General features: G+C 33.8%; 2 protein-coding genes and 1 pseudogene across 4 annotated transcripts in view; 1 reads left to right on the plus strand and 2 right to left on the minus strand.

Moving 5' to 3' along the window:
• Positions 1-1,199, minus strand: part of LOC104738940 (3-ketoacyl-CoA synthase 2-like) — a 3,266-nt gene extending 2,067 nt beyond the window's left edge. Inside the window, exons 1-2 of one of the 3 annotated variants that reach the window (XM_010459159.2) lie at positions 318-1,199; positions 132-170 (exon numbers count right to left, since the gene is read on the minus strand). In XM_010459159.2, the coding sequence (XP_010457461.1) occupies positions 132-170; positions 318-1,079 (801 nt within the window). In that variant the 5' untranslated portion in view covers positions 1,080-1,199. Of the gene's footprint in view, positions 1-9; positions 171-317 lie in introns of all 3 variants that reach the window. The other 2 variants (XM_019236111.1, XM_010459158.2) reach the window with 2 other exon arrangements.
• LOC104738942 lies at positions 4,432-6,440 on the plus strand (annotated as a pseudogene).
• On the minus strand, positions 6,589-8,018 carry LOC104738941 (auxin-responsive protein IAA3). The gene is given in 5 exon segments (XM_010459160.2): positions 6,589-7,017; positions 7,131-7,439; positions 7,521-7,915; positions 7,918-7,986; positions 7,989-8,018. Coding segments are annotated over 5 exon segments (879 nt in total). The 3' UTR covers positions 6,589-6,941.

Consider the following 15,092-nt stretch of genomic DNA (forward strand, 5'->3'; position numbering starts at 1 on the left):
AGTTGATATTTGGAGCGGCGGCGGTCCGAGGAGCGGTTAGAAAGGAGAACTGCGGCGCCGCCCATTCGGAAGAGGCAGTTTGAGAGAAGCATTGACCGCTCGCTGCCTAAGTACGTGTTTAGGGTTATGATCTCTGTGCTCACTACCAGTGCATATAAGTTTGGTTGGACCTGCATGCATATCACAATAATTCAAATATATATAATGTGGTTCAATTAAATTTTCTCTTTGTCAGTTTGTCACGAGATTCTTATTTCTTATCAGATAGTTGAGTTTAAAATTTGTAATGAAACGACTTCATTGAATAAATAAATTACCTGAAGAAGCTGTTTAGCGAGATCAATGGAGATAAGACCAGCACTACAACCCATTCCACCAAGATTATAGCTCAAAATATTTCCTCTAAGCTTATATTTATTCACGATCATAGCCGATAGAGAAGGCGTCGGAGTAAACAAGCTGCAATTCACCACAAGTATTCCAATATCCTTAGGCTTCACACCGGTTTTTTCAAGCACTGCGTCTATAGCTCCAAACATAACCATCTCGGCTTCTTTCCTCGCCTCGGACATACATGGATTCGGCGGGACACGTAAGAGAGCCTCCGGGATGTAAGTCTTTTGACCAATACCGGAGCGTTCGAGGATCTTTTGTTGGAAAACGAGGGCTTCTTCTGTGAAGATACCGGCACGTTGAGCCCGGTCCATGAATGTTTCTCGTGTGCATATAAGAGAAGAGTCAGGTTTGTAACAAGAAAAATCGAGGAGGAAAACTTTGCGAGGACGAGTTGTAAAGTAGAGGGTGGTTAGAAAGATAAGAAGAGCACCGAAGAGAGTGAAAGATAAGAAGTGGGAATCGAGGAGGTGGGTGAATAAGAAAGTGAGATCGGAGAGATTGAAGGAGGAGGCTGCCGCGAACAAGACGGGGAGGAGGAGGATGTAGAAAGCGTTAGAGATTAGGTAATGGTAACCGAGTTTAACGTATTTGAGGCGTACCGACGAGAGGAAGTTTGGGAGTTCATTGTTTGTTACATTAATGGTATTGTTCATGTGATCACTTTGGATGTGATTCTCTTTCATCGCGGGTCTGTTGGTTTTAAAATGTGATCAAAAGTAATATGACCAAAAAAAGCAAAGAGAGGAGAATTCGTGTTTAATGTCAAGAGAGAGAGATAACTTATGGCCTAAAGAGTTGGAGTATTGTTGAGAATTTATAAGCAAAGTTATAGAAAGAGAACGAGGCAATTTAATAAGTAGTCCCTATGGTCCTTTTGAAATAGAAACAACAAGTTGATCAAATGCATTGACATATCTAAAATGATTTTATAAATGTAAACTATACAAAACTTTATATAAAATAAATTAAAAAATTGGACCGGTTTAAACAGAGTAAGGTTGACTCAATACTTTCTATTTTGCCACTGATTCCTTCATGAACAAAAATTTATAAACAACGAACAATGGTTACCCCACGGGGAGATATGTGGAACAAATTAGAGTTTATTGAACTCTATAATATACGCGTAGGAGAAAATACGTAGGTACTTAATCTCTATTCATAAATTTACTTTAAAAAAGTAAGATTTTTGTCTTTCTTTGGCAAAACATGCATGATACATAATTACAAATTATTGAAATGTCAATAACATCACAAAATTTAGGTATTAGATAGCTAGGTGGTGAGGAATCAGAGACGTACGTGAAAGATAAAAACTAAAGTAGTATTCCCTCTGTATAACGATGTTTAGGAAGTTTATATGTCACTAATAGTTTTTGTAGAGATTTGTATTTTGAAATGTAAAAGTAGCTAGGTTTTAGTGATTTGAAGTACTCTCTCTCTTTTTAAAACACTCGTGTGAAGTTTGCAAACTTGAAAGATAAAAGCTTAAAAGAAAGTGCACACAAGATTTAACGAGTTCGGATCCTTGGGAGGAATCCTACGTCTCGCCGGAGAAGATCTCCGGAAAATCCACTAAGAAACTTAGCTCAAACCGAGCTCTTAATCCTGTTTACACTTCTCTCTCTGGTTCTTTCACTCACACTCGTTCATACACTTCATCTACAATATGCTTTTATAGACAAACCAAGACTTCTCTCTTAACTAGGGTAAAGAGAACTTAACTCGGGTTAAATCTTCCCGTTTGGTTTGGTCTTCAAGCTTGGCACTGATACTGAGGTAGGCGGAGAGAAAACGCAGGCCTGCTTTGCTTTGCCTCCTTCAGATCGGACCAGCCCCACAGTGTACGAATCTGAGATTGTGTCTGGTGTAGAGCGAATAGTCAGGAGTCGAGAGACTTCTAATCTTATCTTGAGATTTATCTTTGAAAGTCTCTCACTCAACCCGTGTCTTCTGTTTTTCCTCTTCTCCTTGAAACCCTCTTTTCCAAAACCAGTCTTTCACTTCTTCTTTTCTTGGTTTCACGAGACTTGAGTAAAAATAGAACTTGGGATTCAAACTAATCCCCACAGTTTTCATCAAGACATCACCATGACACCATATATCGTTGTGTCTTCAATATCATTGCGAATTGGTATTATCAATTCGATTATGATCTTCAGTTTGAAGTTGTACTTATTATTATTATTATTATTATTATTTTGACAATTGTACTTATTTCAAAAAAAATTATTTCAAAAAAAAATATTTTAGAACAGTTCAATGTGAATTTGTCATTGTGTCCACACGTTTTTTTTTCTTTTTTTTTCTGCGATCGTCGTAATTGCCCGCACTTCTTATAAATAATAACTTTTTAAAAATCTTATAAATTATAGTTTGCATGCATGCGGAGATTTGGCATATCTATACTATAATATTATAAGATATTGTTGTGAATTTAGTGACGAAGATTGAAAGATTGTGTGGTAAGTCACCCAAAAAAAATTAGAATAGTAAATTATAAATGCCGAAGAGGTTCTAAACAAGCAGAACTATTTGGGCAAGATATATGATTCGTGGAAGAACCATCTTTTATAATGTCCTTCTTGCTGATTTTTTTTCTTTTTAATTACGTACTAGTCCTTCCTTAGGTTGCTCTTGATTATGGTTATTTTTTTTTTTTATAATTAATTGTAAATTATATTCTTACATATGAGCATCCAGCTAAATAGCTAGTTATAAGAGTCCGTCACTAATCGTTTTCATCATCAAGACATCACCATGACACCCAACTACTTTTTTTAGTAACATTTACAAGGTTGGGCTTAATATAGTTAGTAGTTAGGTATCATCTATCAGTGATTCATTTTGACAATAAATTTTTGGGCACACAATGTTGTTGTTGGTGCAGTTGTAATAACATAAATTAAAATTCGAATTTTATAACACGTTTAAGTATTGGTTGTTTCAAGTATTTGTGTATGATTATGTTGGCCGAAGACATCTTTATAATATGGTTAGTAGTTAGGTATCACTGATTCGTATTTGATAGAATATAGGAATATCTGTCACAACTACTTAGATATTATTGTTCATATTATGTTAATCGTATCCTAGATGCTAGGCTGATCTTTGTAACTACTTTGGCCTTATAAGGCCATGTAAATCAATGTACAAGGCAAGGGAGATTTCCTACCTTTCATGGTATTAGAGCTTGTACGCTCCTGATAATTTTTTTCTCCGCTTCAATTTTCGTATTGACACTAGAATTTTGAACAAGCAATGCTGTCGGTGCAACTGTAGTAACAAAACACTGGTGTTTATTATATAACACTTTTAGGTATTGGTTGCTTCAAGCATTCGTGTATGTTTATGTTGGGCGACATCTTAATATAGTTAGTAGTTAGGTATCATCTATGATCTATCAATAATGATTTGTAGTAACAAAACGCTGATTTTTTGTATATATACACTTTAGGTATTGAAAGTTTCAAGCATTTGTGTACGTTTATTATGTTCAGGTTTTTCATTTGTTTTATATATATGTGCAGCTATTAATATTAGTAGTGTTATGTATACTCTACAAACGCAGACGCGGAGTACATAATAATTTTACATTTATAATTAACTACAAGAAACAATGAAGGGCTCATCGTGTCGTGTGGTTGCAAGAAGCATCAGCACCATCTTTCGTTACGCTCGTCTTTTGTAAAGATTTGGGGAATCATAGATCAAACAGCTCATGAAAATTGAAAAAAAAAAAATCGAAGTAGATAATTGGGAAAACAGAGAAATTGCGATGCTCACTCGTGTTTCTGGATTGTGTGATACTAAAAACGATTAGACAGAGAGAGAGTAGAGAGACCTGGGTGGTATGGGAAATTTTGTGAAACGGAACGTTTTTGCCAATTTCTATAAGCGCAACGTTTACAAAGTTTTAAACGCAGCGTTTTGCATTTTTTTCTTTTTTTTCTGATACGCACGAAAGAAACCGTATTATTGTATAGTCTAGTTGTAATGGTGGTGGTGACTTCGTTGCTAGTTTCCACTTCGGCGATGGCGCACGGCGGATATGCCAAGCGGAAGGTAACACGACGGCAGGAAGTAGTTGGAGATCAAAGGGACTTCGTGTTGAAAAGAAACCGAAGAATTCGTCTCTCAAAAATCAAATTCGTTCAATCAGCCGCATGATTCGCAAAGTAATGACCACTCTTCTTCTCCTCTTCCGGCTAAATTAGGGTTTATGGTTGCCTTCTCCGGCCTTTTTTTCGGGAACTTGTTTCTGATTTTAACGTTAAAAAGATACTATGATTTTGATGTATGTGATGATGTGTGTTCAATACAATTGGCTCTAGGATCATTCCTCCTGAAGTAAGGAAAGAAGTTGGATGATCTGAAGAAGCAACAAGATATACATAGCCGTCTTGCTGTTGAACGCATAATCTTCCTAAGAAACCGAAAGATCAGATTCTTTGGTGTGAGATCATAGCGTGTTATCTTTTTATGCATTGGATTGTTTTGTTCTCCCCCTGAGTGATTTGGCTTGATCTGACATCTTTCTTTGTGTAGAGCGGAGAAAGATTGAAAGGAGTATAAGACGTCTTGAGAAGCTACAACGTACGGAATGGTCATGTGCAAGATGCAGAGATTGGTGGGCAACTCCATAAACTCAAAGAAGACCTTGAATATGTTAGGGTAAGCATCTTATCTTGTTTTCTCCTAAACTTCCTAGCTATCCAGTAGAATGATTCAGTTTAAATGCTACTGACATATTGCTGCAGTTCTTCCCCAAGAATGAAAAGTATGTACCTCTATTTAGTGAGTGGAGGTGATGATTTGCAAGTATCTGACCGGAGAAGTAAATTGCGGAAGCAAATCAAAGCCAATATAATTGTTGCTGCTGCCAGTGGGAAAGAGTTGGAAGGTATATATGATATATGTGGGTGATGTTTTTTATGGTGCCCATTCCATTAACTTTCAGTATAGAATTGGGGCAGTATGCTTTTTTTCATCGTTGCATGCATTCTGACCTTCTGTTTGCTTTTGAAATAATGTTGTTATGTCGCGGTATTGATCATATGACTATTACTATTACTGTTTTGAGTGGAAAACAGAGACAGGGAGCGAAGATGATGCGCTATTGGACCTGAGTGATGATGACTTCTTTGTCAACGGAAGTTCAAATGACGAAGCAGATGCGGACGATGAGTGGACTGATAAAAGCACCGAGTACGCCTTGTAACCCTGTGCAATAGTTTCTGTACACCTCAATACTATTAAGTGTAGTTTATTTGACTATATTAGTGTATAACATGGGAGATGAAGACTAAGTCAACAAAACTAGTGGTGTAGTGTATACACCTCTGAATTCCATTAAGCTATTATTCTTGTGCAATACGTTGATTCTTGAGGGAGCCGGTTTCTAGTGCTTTTGGCAGAGCAATATCGAGCATGTCCAGTGATGAAAGAAATCAGGTACAGTGCAAAAGTACTCACAATCTTGTTGGTTAATGATTCCTTTTGTTTTATTGTAGAAGCCGTACACTACTAGGGTTTTAATGCCACCACAACTGTCAAGGTTTGCATCCGCATCTCGTATGTATTCATCTCTGGAGAGGAATGAGATACCTTCCTCCAGCAACACTTCACGTAGAAGAAGCCAGTATTCACATGCTGCCACAAGTTTGCATACAAGTCAGAGTAGCAACGTAAGTTAACTCTGATGCTCACAAACCGAAGAGGAAGAGAAGACCTAAGAAAAAGAAGCAACAGGTGAGTTTCTCTCTACTCTTTCCTGTAATTCTGTTTCGTGCTTTATGGAAAATCTAATTGGTACTTGAATCAATCTTCCAAACGATATAATTCAAAGAATCTGCATTCGACTGGTGAAGCTAATTATTTATTTACTTTATCTGCTATTGCAGGCGTGAACGGGATCTCTACAGTTCATCAATTCGAAGAGCTTCACTCATGATTAGGACGAGCCTTGTGTTACACTCTCTGAATATAGATATGTTTTTATGTGGTCATGAAGGTAGATAGATAGGTTCTGCTGTTTTTGGCCAATGATATAAACCCTAAACCACTTATCTGTTCTGTGTTCAGGTTGAGTTTAAAACCAATTATAATGGGACGGATCCAATCCAACAACAATCTGATCTCGGATTGAGAACCAAAACAGATAAGTGGGTCTTGCTTGAAAATCTCTACTAATCAATGAGAACACAAATCAGATTGCTACAACCAGTAGCAGTAGAAGAACTTAACACATTTTTCAACGTAAAACACACATAAACCAAAGGCTACAGACAACCTTTTGCCCTGTTTTTTGAAACAAAATTTAATAAGGATCCAGTTTCAATGTTTAAGACCATTAAGCATGTCTACATTTGAATTTTACCGATGAGGTAAATTAAACTAGGCAATGACTTTGGATTCAGTCCGATGGACATAGTTCTCTCCGGAGAACCCGACAACCCGAGCACAAGCAGTGATTTCTCTTGCCCTAGAGAAACTCTGTTTTCTGCAGTTTCTTGTGTCCCTGTTAGGTTTCTTGAAGCTTTGTCTCATACACCGCAGCCTAAACCTTTGGCTTCTGATCCTTTCATGATCCTTAGTCTCTTGCAAGTACACACAAACATCCTGCAACAACAAACAAACAAACAAACTAATCCATAAGAACACGTTACAAATTGTGGTTTCTGATATGTTTGTTTTTGTGAAATTGTTTTTTGACAGATCTATGGAAGACTTACTCCCATGGAACATCTCCAACGAGCATCCAGTCACCATCTTTGTCTTCATAAGTGGGCACAAAGTCTGAACCTTTATATCCTTCTCTCTCAAAATACTCCCCCACAGAGAATTTGAACATCACTTGTAAAGCTTTGAGCAATTCTGAGTATCCTTTGTAACAACTCGGATCTATTTTCCTCAAGTATGGTGCACCATCCATACTTACTTTCACATAGCTTCCTTGAACCTCATGATCAGTTTCATTCTTCCTTGTCTGAACGTTGTTCTTCCTGTAAGATCTAACTGGTGGCCATCCAACAATCTGAGCCCTGCAAAAAGGAAGAAGCACTGTCAATAAGTCTTTTTCTTGACCAGATCAGATCCAGAGAATTTGTGTGTTTAAAACTCACTTTCGAGGAGGAGATGTTTCGGTTTTCCTCGTTGATGATTCAATTTCATTCTCGGAACCACTTGGTAATGCTCTCTTGTTGCTGTTATTACAGCAAGAAACTATCTCTTTTTCTTCACGTACATTGTCTGTTCCTGGTAATCCAAGTCTCAGCTCAGTTTCCTTGAGGTTAATAAACTCATCCATATTAACTCTCTTCTGATTCTTCAAGAGTGCGGGAGAAAGAAAAACAAAGCTTTGGTTATATTGCTTTGGGGAGAGGAGAGAGAGATAGAGAAGTTGATAATGATGTAGATGAAGATGAGGCTTCGTGGAAGCTGAGTGTTTTATAGAAGTTAAAAAGATAGATTGATAGAGAGAAGAAACTGTATTTTGAATTAAGGACAAAGGAAAAAAAAAGCTAAGCTTGTCGGTAGCAGTAACAGCAACCTTGAGGCAAAAGTGTGTCCCATCCTCTTGGGGACATTAATTAATTGGACACACTTTCTCTTTCTCCCATCTGTCCAAAGCCAAAAACAAAAATCTTTACATTTTTCTTCTCACTCTTTTAATAGAGACGGTCCAGACTGCAGATCAAATCTTTCTACCCCACCACATGTGGTATGCCATATGCATATGTCTCCTCTTTCTATAGTGATCTTTTTTGGATGACCAGTTGAGTACACTGACTTCAGAGATTTACTTATTTTTTCAATAACTCTATATATTCAAATCTAGCTTGTATTCAGTAATATTTGATCATGGATATTGAGTTTCATTGGCTCTAGAACAAAAGTTTAAACCTTTTTGATTTTCTCTGCTTCAAAAAGAGATACTTTGGGTGCTGAAGAGCCAAAAGCAGAGCCAACGTGACAAAAATCTATTCTGGGTTCTGTTAAAAGCTCACAACTTTTTGTCTTCTGTCACGTAACTATTAACGATCATGATCACCACACACGTATATATCAATCTGAAACAAAACTGACAGCATCAAGACATTCAACTAGCTCAAGGCTTAGTTAATTGTCAGTAACATCATAATGGGGTCTTGTAGTTTTGGTTTGGAAACTGAGATCTTCAACAGATTCTCTCTCTGTTTTTGTTCATGTTACAGCGCGCGTTATATGTTGTACAATCGGATCGTAACTCTCGATCGTAACGTACGGTGAACTTGGATAATGATTGAAACGTGCACAGCAGCACTTTCCTTAAAGATTATTTCGACCCTTCTCTCAAGTCTAGAGTTACACAAAATCCCTTGTAAAATATGACAATCAAACTTTTCTCTCAGGCTAAGATACAAAAAAACAAATAGAGATTTTGTGTTTTGTTTTTGTGTTTATCACCAAAGTTTTCTCAACTTTCATTTTTGTGAATCTCTCGACTTTCTCGCTTTATCTCTTTCTCTTGTGTTTTCTTACTCTGTTTTTGATGTGGAGAAACAGAGAATATATAATGGTCGATGGTAGTGACGAACGTTTGCAACCGTTCGTTGAATAAGTGTGACCATTCACTCAAGCATTGCAATGGTTAATAATATAACCGTTTAATAACACTTAAATCTCCAACATTATATTGGTTGTATTTCTACTTATATGGAGCTCCTATTGTAGATGTTACACGTCTTTGGTAGAACCTAATCGAATTGAACTAGATCTAAGTTTGGTTCGATTTGTTGTTTTTTCATAGCCGAGGGTTTGCACTGTGCATGCATGGTTTTCGAAATTGAAGTCCATTTTTCTTTTCTTCGATTGGTCCAGCCATCCCATGCACAAATTTACGATACCATCTAATATTTTTGTATTAGAACAAAAAAAATTATGTAATTGAAGTAAGAGTGCTGTTTACTATACATATATATACATATATATATATATATATATATATGTGCAAAAGTTGTAAAAACATCTTAGGTACTTCAAAATATTCACGAAAACACTTAAAAAAGAAAGTTCAAAATACAAAAGTAATTCATCAAAATTAGTGGTTATTACAAAATGCAAACCAATCTACATGATACACCACGCATTGATTACGGTGAGAAACATTCTCTTCTTGGTCCACTCATAAAGAAGATATATAATAAATATTTGTTTTTTTACTTTTTGATTCGTACAAATCTAAATTATACTTTTTGATTTGTAAGAAGTGTCATTTTACATTTTGAGTGTTTTAATGCTAATTTTTTTTTTTACGGCTAAACCCAAACCTAGTTTCATTGAATTCAAATCATTAATCACTTATTAAATAAAAGTAAATTTGTATAATTCAATTTTTTCTTAATTTGTATGAAATATGTCAAACCGACAATTTTTATATAACAAGAGAATATTAAATATATTTTTTTTTTGAATGAATGTGAAAATCGGGAGTATTAAATATTAAAGAAGTATTTTTAAGTTTTTGAATAGAACTTTTCTGCTTTTTGCTATAAAAAAAAAGTGAATAGAACTCTTCTACATTAACTTTTTAGTGGCCATCTAATTATCTAAACGAAACATTTAAATGACTGAGTGAGCAAAACTTAAATTATGTGTATTTCCACACATATATATATATACATAAATAATTAAAGACTTTTTTTAGGCATCAATATCCGCAAGCTTTTTGCTATAATAAGTTGCCATTTTCGCACTCATTTTATGCCGCTTTTTTTTTTTCTTTTTGTATAGCCAACTTTGCAATTTAATTAATTATTCTATACCAAAAACTCGTTACAAAAATAAAGTAGAAGAAAATTAAAAAGAGAACGTTAACAAGAAAATGTGTTACACTTATTTAATTTATACTAAAAAAATAAATGACAATGTAAATTGCAATTGCCAAAGAAGTAAGTGATGATTGTGATGATGATACGTTCTATAATTGTATCTGCCGACATGGTCATCATGAGACGACATGTCACTCAAATATTTGCTTGCCCTACCAGAAAAGTAGAAGATCTCAAGCTACCACATCTTCAATCGTATAAAGATGCCACTAATGAAGATGCCTTTCAGCCGCGCTAATCAATGTTTGTTTATAAGAAAACTCTAAACCCGCAGCAAGTTAACTTAAACCAAGACTGTGTTAAAAGCTCTTTTGATGATGATATGAGTAAGTTTTAGCAACATATATGATATACAATTATACAGTACTAAATTGCTTTGGTTTGGTCCAAAGTTTGAAATCTTTTTTATTTATTTAAGTTTTATAATCTCTCTCGTAGTAATAATAATGCTATACGACATTTAACACGTTTTCTTTTGTAATTGGACAAGAGTAATTAATGGGCTGGGCCGCTACAATTTGGAATTTTATTTCTCTTTGACGGCGTTCTGGACCACTTCAAACCACCTCTTTTTCCATTCTTCCAATTTATTCCACGAGATGGCAATGCAATGGCAGATAGGGTAGCAAGGGAAGCTATTTCATCTGAGAATTATACTCCTAAGCTTTATTCTATAAAGCCTATTTGGTTAAATAATGTAAGAGTTTAAGATGTAAGTTGTAAGAATTTGGTTAATGAATAGTTGATGTTGAGCCAAATTAAATATATATATATATATATATATATATAAAGAAGTCAAACTTTACAATCTTATTATCCACAAATAATTACTTTTATTTTACTCAAGTTGGGTTCGTAAACCAACCTCGGGTTTCCTCGTTAATTCGTGGGAGCTGTTTCTTAATATTTATTTTTTGATATTTGTTTAGGATAATTTCAAGCTAATCTTCAACTCTCTCGGTATCTCAAAATGCGAGAGAAAAAAAAAAGTTTTGGTCTTTCCTTTATTTTAGAAAGAGTAAAATTCATATGTACATCTCATTTTTACAAAATACTTTATATCGATTTTTGTTAAAAATAACAGAAATTGGAAACCGACGTTGATGGCAAAATTAGTATCCGACTCTGTTTATAGTATGATACTATACTGGTCTAGACTTTAGACTTTAATTTCGATTTGGTTATAGGATATTATATTAATTGATAAATAAGCTAAAAGTTTTTATAACAGAAACGGAATGAATACTCTTACTCATATGATTTTGATATTGTTCCACAGTTATTTTTAATTTTGGACCAAAATATTAGTAAAAAGGTTAATTTTATTACAGTATTTAAACTGAATTTAACACTTTTTTAATTTGGGTCAACTGATTGTTTTTTACGTTTCTGTAAATTATTGCATGAAGATACGTGTTATATTATTGAATTTTGATAATTATTTTACCTTCAAAGATTATATAGGCAAAAGTATTTTATGAGTTAAACATATTTTGCTTGTCAAAATATTTTGGAATTATTTGGACAAAGAGAATAAATATCTTTACCGGTCAAATGTAATCAATAAAGCGATCCCCCCCAAATCTCTTATGCTAGCTAGCTAATCTCATTTCCACTATTTACCTAACTTTTGGATTCTGCAAATCGTCTTTGATCTCACCGTTAAAGTTTTGGGGATCATCAACCAATATCAGATATCTTTAGATCCCAATATATTTGATTACCATTTCACGATGATTACAAAAGAGTATATATAAAAAAGAAAACAAACGATAATTAACCCCTTTGAAGTTTGAACATATAAATATAAATACAGTATTATTTAGTTTTACATATATAATCTGTGGACCATCACCAAAAACGCGGAGATAACAAATATAGAAAAAATAAGATTTGTTTATCAATACAATTGGGGGTGTAATTAATCAATTAATTAACTACTTTTAGAAACATTAAGTAGAAAGTAGACATTCCAAGCAATGGTACTATATGGTTAGCCCCCACCAGGCCACCACGAGGCTATATTGTTAAGAGTTTTGCCAACATATAGAATATATATCATGAGCGTATATATAGAGGCGATTCTCACATTTTTACTTTTACAGAATATGTTAAAGTGAGTAGTTAATTAGATGTGTAGAACATGAAAAAATTGTAACGTTTGCAATGTATATCCCACACATACGTAATTTGCACTTAGTAAAGATTAATTATCAATAGATCATATCCGATCCGAATAAACTTCATAATGACAAACATATAGTGATAATTTAAGTATTATGGTATGTATATATAGTATATACTAAAATAAAAGTTAATATATACTAGTATTCAATAAAAAAATGTAGGTATACGACTGATACAAATGTATATATATCGTCGGTCGAACATGTCAGAAGTCAGAACGGAGGATAAGCAAACTCACCAGAGAAATAAATAATGCAACAAATGATAGCAGAAATGATTGCTTCAATATATACTAAGATTTTTGTTTTTTTCAGGTATAATAATAATATATATGTTAATAAAATATCAAAACTATGACTAATATATACACTTTAAAAACAAATACGACTCAAACGAGAGTAAAATTATAAAACGGGGAACTGTACTGAAATATGCTTTTCTCTGATGAACTTTCAGTTTTTATATTTTGAACTACAATTGGTTGTTTTCACCCATACATATATAATAGTATATAAGTTAAATTTCTGATAATAGTTGCTTGTTTGTAGACTGTAGAGCAAATGTTGACGCGTAAAGTAATTTGTTTGAGTCTCAGAAGAGTTGTGGCTTTCACACACAATCACAATTTACATTTTAGTCAATGTAAACTTATTATTTGGTTTTGTCGTTTCAGTTGCATTCATGCATATATTTTGGCTGCAGTCCTTAAATGTGAGAAGTATATTCCAACAACTAATTTAAATGAGAAAACTAAATTTTTCAAAAAAATGGAAAATGGACTAAAAAAAACAAATATTGATCTTTGTGTGGTAGAAAGTTGAGAGTTGTGGCCTTGTATTGTCCATATGAAAAGTACACCTGGTCCTCGCACGTTCTTATCTTCAAGTTAATTATTAACACATATATACCTTTGAAAATAACTCATTCATTTCGACATTATCATTTATATATATAACAAAATACTTAGGACCTATATGTAGATCAAGTGAAAAGCACATTATCAAAATTACACATATATAAAATTATGATGGTCTCTATCATGACAAAGAAAAAGTGGTCTCCATATGTGTTTATAGTCTCGTGATTATTGATATACTGGATTTGGTTGCATTGGTTCAATTTGCACACAATCCATCTATGTGTGCGGGCGCTTTTTTTTTTTGTTATCATGCAGGTTGGACCGAGATTTGATATCATTCACTGATTTACAGACTTACAGTTATCATGTGAATTCCATAGTGATCAGTAGATATATTGACCGGATAAAGTAGATACACATTGATAAACACGACAAAATGATGAGATATATAAGACAAAGTGACCCAAAATTCGATTGAAAAAAATGGGGTACGTTGATTTGAAAACTCATGAGAGTTTTTTGGGATAGAAACAAAAGGAGAGAAAGGGGGTAAAGAGAAGGATGTAGACAAGGCAAGGAACAAACGTAGGGTTTATGATGTTTTTGCGCCTCTGAATTTTATTTGATGTAACTTGTCCCGTTATCACCTCCATGTTTTTGTTCTTCTCGTTAATTTAAATTCCGGTTTTGGAATTTATGGTGATGTTATTGCACTCTCCTCTTTTGGATTCTGATGCCACTCATGTCCCCCGCTAAATTTACCTTAGGGTAGGAATATGTCTTTTTCCCTATTTAATTATTTTCAAAAATTTATTGAATGTGCGTTTGTTATTATGGTTAGTACCATATTTGCTGTTATTAGAATGTACCATAGTCGAAGTTTTCGCCTTTTTGATTCTCTAGTACTAAAACCGATTATAAAAAGGGGTTTTTTTTTTTCTTTTCATATAGCCGATTATATAAGTTGTTTCCGCCCAAACAGTTGACTTGGCTTCTACGTATCAGATATCATTTTATTATATTTGCTTTTGACTAATATATTAGTTGATTAGGCCTACTATCATATGAGGTTTAAACTTTAAAGTTACATATTCTCAATATCAGTTAATTAGGATTACTACTTAGTCATATGAGGTTTAAACTTTAAAGTTATACTATCTTAATAGAAAAGGACACTATATATCCTTACACAGTTAAAGTTAAAATTAGATGGTTTTTCCATTACAATTTATACACACTCTTTAATTCACTTCAGCCTTCATGACACAACACTAATACTAATACAAATAACAAGAATACAAATTTCAGACACATTGTTTGATAATATAATTTTTTCTCCAATATTTAATATTATACTTTAATCTCAAAAACTGACGTACAACGTCAATTATGAATTTCCGAGAAAATTGTTACGTATTTTGTTTCTGTTCGTCAAATTAATCTGTAAATATCTGGACACTAAATTTAACCACCATTTATATATTGTTTGCTGCAAACTACGAAGTTTTTTAATAATATTACATGTATAGTCTTTTTTCTTTTTCAATTACAAACAATGGAGTAATGATGCATTTTTTACAAGTGTCTAGATACACATTTCGTTTGTGTATGTGTTTATAGGTGAGTTTTTGATTAAAATATAGAAGATGTACCGTATGCTTTATTTTGTATTGGCATGAGAATAATTATATACAAGAGGGCTGCGCTTTTATTGTGGGATGAATAATTGAATCATGTGGATGTGATATGCATAATTGGAAGGTTCCGGCGAAGAATCT

Source organism: Camelina sativa, chromosome 14, assembly GCF_000633955.1.
Source record: "Camelina sativa cultivar DH55 chromosome 14, Cs, whole genome shotgun sequence".
NCBI lineage: Eukaryota > Viridiplantae > Streptophyta > Magnoliopsida > Brassicales > Brassicaceae > Camelina > Camelina sativa.